This window comes from Cornus florida, unplaced genomic scaffold (assembly GCF_030987335.1).
Source record: "Cornus florida cultivar Cherokee Brave unplaced genomic scaffold, ASM3098733v1 CherokeeBrave_3.0.0_Hap2_Chr04, whole genome shotgun sequence".
Classification (NCBI taxonomy): Eukaryota; Viridiplantae; Streptophyta; class Magnoliopsida; order Cornales; family Cornaceae; genus Cornus; species Cornus florida.
The window spans coordinates 24128518-24133502 of NW_026775574.1; the positions used below are offsets into that span (position 1 = coordinate 24128518).

Consider the following 4985-nt stretch of genomic DNA (forward strand, 5'->3'; position numbering starts at 1 on the left):
AAGAGCAAGGCGAAGTCGGAGTGACCTTTCTGCATCCCCACCTCATAAGCATGGAGTTTTTTCAATCTTAATCCATCTCCGTTCCAAAACCATTTAATCACTTCCATAATTGTTCTAAACGAGACAAGATGAAGTATGTACTCAATGGAGCGGAATATTTTGCCATCCTTTGTTGAGATGCAACCGAATTACGAGATTGTGAAAACACTCCACTGTAAATATATATATTAATGATAGTAAAATTTTCCGATAAAATTGTGTGTTTTCTCTCGTTAATATTTTCAATTCCCAATACTATGACCTAATGATATAAACCGAAAAATAAGAAGAAAAAAGAAAAACCTCCAAGTCATTGGTTGTTGTATGTGAAAATTGTGAATCAAATTTTGGACACACTCCACAAAGGATATAAACTTGCACTGATGCAATTTAATACCCTTCGAAATACAACCTAACTGATGCTATTTAATACTCTTTGAAATACATCTAACTAAGCTCCAAACTTTCCCTCCCAAATTAGTAACAAAAAACAAAAATTCTCGAAAAAATGAAAATTCAAGATTTTAATCTCCGCTTTCTGGTCTTGCACTTTTAGCGAAACCAAAAAAAATAAAATAAAAAATTATATAATATTTCATACAGTAATCTTTTATTTATATCCGAAGAAACAGATAGAAACTTCAAAACTAAACCATAAACCTCTCATCTTCACACACACAGGCGGCGATTTCTCCGACGACATTCCGGCAAGTCTTGCAGACGTTTCCATTCGATCGGGAAAAGATGAGAACAGTATGATTCACAGCCGGCGATCATGTCAGTCTCTTGCTCCGACTGCTTCTCCGATCTGCTCTGCTGCGAGGACTCCGAAATCTTGTCCGGAGACTCGCCGGAATGCTCGTCGGACGTTGAATCTCCGGCTTACGTAGAAGAATCAATCGCCGGATTGATAGAAGAGGAGAGAAACTACGTGCCTGGAATCGACTATATCGAGAGGTTTCAGTCTCAGTCGTTAGATGCAGCTGCTCGTGAAGAATCGGTTTCATGGATTCTCAAGGTACCGATTCTCGATTCCGATCATCCTTTTCACCACTTCTCGCTAACCTGCGCAGGTACGACAGGATAATAAGTCTCAAATATTTCGAGAATGCCACTGGATCGTGTACGATTAAGTTGTTGGCGCTGCTACAGTGCGCCGGTGTTCAACTCCACACGCGCACTATATGTGTCTGTTTATGTATATATGTAGAAGTTTTTGGGTTCAGATTCTGATTCAGATAGCCTTCAGAGACGCCATCGGGACATGGGAGGCGCATTTTAGCATAGTGCGGTTATGCTAAATTGTATGCCAGGGTGTGTACGATTAAAAACGCAATCTGATTCTACTTCGATTCACGCCGGCTCATTTTAGCATATTCCGGCTCATTTTAGATCATTAGCCGCAGCCAGAGATGTGACACTATATATATACACACATAATTACATATACATATTCACACACATATTATAATCAGATGAAAGTGGTCTTTGATCCATTTTTGATCTCATACCTTGTTTGGTTAAATTGAAATTAGAGTAGAGCTGAGAGTAATTAATCAAGTTTGAAATGTTATTTTGAAGGTGCAAGCTTACTATGGTTTCCAGCCATTAACGGCGTATCTCTCCGTCAACTACTTCGACCGGTTCCTCTACTTTCGCAGTTTGCCGGTAAGATTCTAAGTTAATTAGAACTATCCAAAATGAAATTATTTTTTTTATTTTTATTATTATTTTTTTGGCTCTTCTAAAGATAATTGTCGTAAAATTATAATAATTAATTATATTGACTTTTCAAATATGATGAAAAGGACATAACTCCTAAGTATTCGATTTAATGTGGTGGTATCTACTAATACAGTAAAGTGTATGACAATGTCCTGTAGAGTACGTAATACTCCTTTTTTATACACTGAATGTACCACCCAACAAACAATCATTTGTATTCATGTACTTCAGTACTTGTCTCAGTAATAAGGACATTAAAATTTTCTTTTTGATATTTTTTAAAGTGATATAAATCATACTATAAGTAATATCTTGAAAAGTATATATACTTGAACAGAATCTTCTTGCTTTTTAAGTTTTAACCATGTGGCTAACAATAGTTGACCCAATATTTATTAATTCATTGAAAAAAAAAAAACACAGAAGACTATTTGGCACATAATTAAGAGAGATAAAATTATAGTTAACCAATCACATGCATTATGGTGTCTTTTCTTAAGAATGGTTGTGAATGGATTGGGAATATCTATATATATATATTTTATAATTAATCTTTTGTATTTTTTTTTTTTTTTGTCCAAAAAAATAATCTCTTGTTCTCTCTGCCCATTGACTGCAATTTCACAGTATTCTTGTTGTTATAATTATTGGTGCACACTGAAATTTTATCAACAGAATATGATTAGTTATTTATTTATTTAATTTCAGCAAACAAATGGATGGCCAATGCAACTATTATCAGTTGCTTGCTTGTCATTAGCTGCGAAAATGGAGGAATCACTGGTTCCATCTCTTTTGGACCTTCAGGTAATTATTTTTTCATGTAATGTACTATCTAAACAATGACATACTTGCTCAATTTTAACTATATATATATATATATATATATATATATATATATATATATGCTGTTAAAATACATAATTTATTTATTGAATTTTACATAATTTGTAGGTTGAAAGTGCCAAATACATTTTCGAGCCAAGAACAATCCGTCGGATGGAATTTCTTGTACTTGGTGTTCTGGATTGGAGGCTACGATCCGTTACACCATTCCACTTCATCAATTTCTTTGCATACAAGCTCGATTCAGAAGGAACTCATACCGGCTTTCTCATCTCAAGGGCCACAGAAATTATTCTATCTAACATCCGAGGTAAACCAAACTACAAAATACATGAATCATGCGCTTGTACATTATATATATATATATATATATATATGTGTGTATAAATTGTATAATGCATGTTTTGGTTTATGTATATTTAGAAATTAATTTAAAGGAACCTAGTTGTTAAATTCAACTAATTTTATAATTCTGATGTCAACAGAGGCTAGTTTTATTGAGTACCGGCCGTCATGCATAGCTGCTGCAACCATACTATGTGCAGCTCATGATATTCCAAAATTCTCTCTTGTTAATCCTGCGCATGCTGAATCATGGTGTGATGGACTTTGCAAAGTAGGTATATAGATATAACTGAAATTGGGCATACGTTGAAAATAAATAATTAGTATGCCAACTCGGAATTATATTGATTTTTTCAGGAGAAGATCATGAATTGCTACCAACTAATGCAAGTTGACAATAGGCAAAAGAAGCCCCCAAAAGTGTTACCACAGCTCCGGGTGATGAGTCGGGTGAGAACCAGGTCAGGTGACTCCTCATCCTCATCCTCCTCGTCGTCTTTCAAGAGGAAAAAATTAAATAACAGCTTGTGGGTAGATGGTGACAAAAGGAACTTTTGATCTCAATGAGAAAAACAATAAGAGAGAACAATAGCAAAGAAAAGAAAAAAAGTAAGGAAAGAAAAAAGAGTTGGTGGTCCAAGTTGTCTAGAATCCTCATTATTTTTCAGAGGGTTTTGAGGAGAAAAAAAAAAAATGACATGAGTGGCATGAGTGATGTAGATTATTAGTATATATATATATACATGTATGCATGAGAGTTTGGAGATTTATTAATTTTTTTTTGGTGGGCATTGCCATAATGCCATACATTAATAATGGCTTTGCAGATTCCCAAAGGAGGGGGATTTGGTACATACTATAATTTTTGTGTGTGAGAGAGATAGAGAGGAGAGGAGAGAGAGAGATTGTATAATAATGGGAGTCATGGAGTGTGAGAGAAGTGAAGGTGATTGAATTCAAAGGTAGCATTGAATATTGAATGAAAGGATGGAGATGGTGGGACCATTTGCCCTAGAGTTAAGGGAAAAGAGTGTCAGAAAAATCAATGGGTTGGCAAAAATAATAAGGGATTGAAAACTTTGAAGTTTGAGCTGTTGTTACCATAAGTCAAGCTTCTCATCTTATATTAGGCCACCATCATTTCATCAAACTCTGACAGAGAAAGAAGAGAATAAGATGGCTCCTGATACATATTGATTCTTGAGTGGATATGTGTTGCACACGCTTGTGTGTGTTTGTTCTGCACGTGTGTATGTGTGTGCCTTTTTATTTTTTTTTTGGCGGGAAATGCTTCTTCTGGTTCCAACTATACATACTTTGACACTTTGATGGTCTTCACCAATGTATTGGCTACACGTGTGTATTCTTTTTAATTTTTTTTCCCTTCTATTAATTTCTTGGCCTAAATTTGGCCTAACCATACAAAGGTCTTTGGGGCCTTTTCTAATGCGTGTTGTATTTGGATTTATCAATGAAATCTATATTTTCTCATTTCTCTCTCTCTATATCTCTTTCTCTGTGTCATGCACGTGAATGACAATGAAGACTTTGTAGCTTTGCCGTTTGTTTCTTACCATTAAAACTAACTTTTTTTTCCTTTTTATAAGAAGAAAGAAAGGAAATTTTGTGAGGTGCTATGCAGTGAAAAGACTAATTGGCCCCCCTGGCAATAAAAGATTGTTTCATTCAATGAATATGACTCCTCAGCCACTGCTTCTCTGTCACTAACTCAAGACTTTTCACTGTCCTCCCTCATATTTCACACACACAATGATTTGCATATACCGGGGGTGGATTTTGGCGCTTTATTGTAACATGTAGAAGTAAGGCTATGTTAATCTGATTTTTAAATTTTACGGTGACAAAAATATCACGTAAAAATACATATAATGTAATATCATTCGAAAAATTGAAAGCGTCAAACGTGTTTTACGTGCAATGGACTAATCCTTTTCTCATGAATAAACCTGTCATACGAAAAGTTAAGGGCATTAATTAGGGCTACTTTATTCGCAGTTTCCTCAAAAAAG

General features: G+C 34.9%; 1 protein-coding gene across 2 annotated transcripts; it reads left to right on the forward strand.

Moving 5' to 3' along the window:
* The first annotated feature begins 450 nt into the window (after positions 1–450).
* On the forward strand, positions 451–4446 carry LOC132303006 (cyclin-D1-1-like). Of its 2 annotated transcripts, none has more exons than XM_059800021.1 (6): positions 451–1057; positions 1621–1707; positions 2473–2571; positions 2719–2920; positions 3096–3230; positions 3313–3481. In XM_059800021.1, exons 1-6 carry the CDS (start codon positions 815–817, stop codon positions 3348–3350), a joined length of 804 nt encoding a protein of 267 aa, XP_059656004.1. In that variant the 5' UTR covers positions 451–814; the 3' UTR covers positions 3351–3481. The 2 variants fall into 2 exon arrangements, with proteins under 2 accessions (XP_059656004.1, XP_059656003.1); XM_059800020.1 differs by having other exon boundaries at positions 458–1057; positions 3096–3226; positions 3313–4446.
* The last annotated feature ends 539 nt before the right edge of the window (positions 4447–4985 follow it).

Coding starts and splice junctions, on each gene's coding strand:
- LOC132303006 (XM_059800020.1), top strand. CDS start 815: ATGTCAGTCTCTTGCTCCGACTGCTTCTCCGATCTGCTCTGCTGCGAG. Junction 1,058..1,620: donor CGGTTTCATGGATTCTCAAG/GTACCGATTCTC, acceptor GTTATTTTGAAG/GTGCAAGCTTACTATGGTTT. Junction 2,921..3,095: donor TATTCTATCTAACATCCGAG/GTAAACCAAACT, acceptor TGATGTCAACAG/AGGCTAGTTTTATTGAGTAC.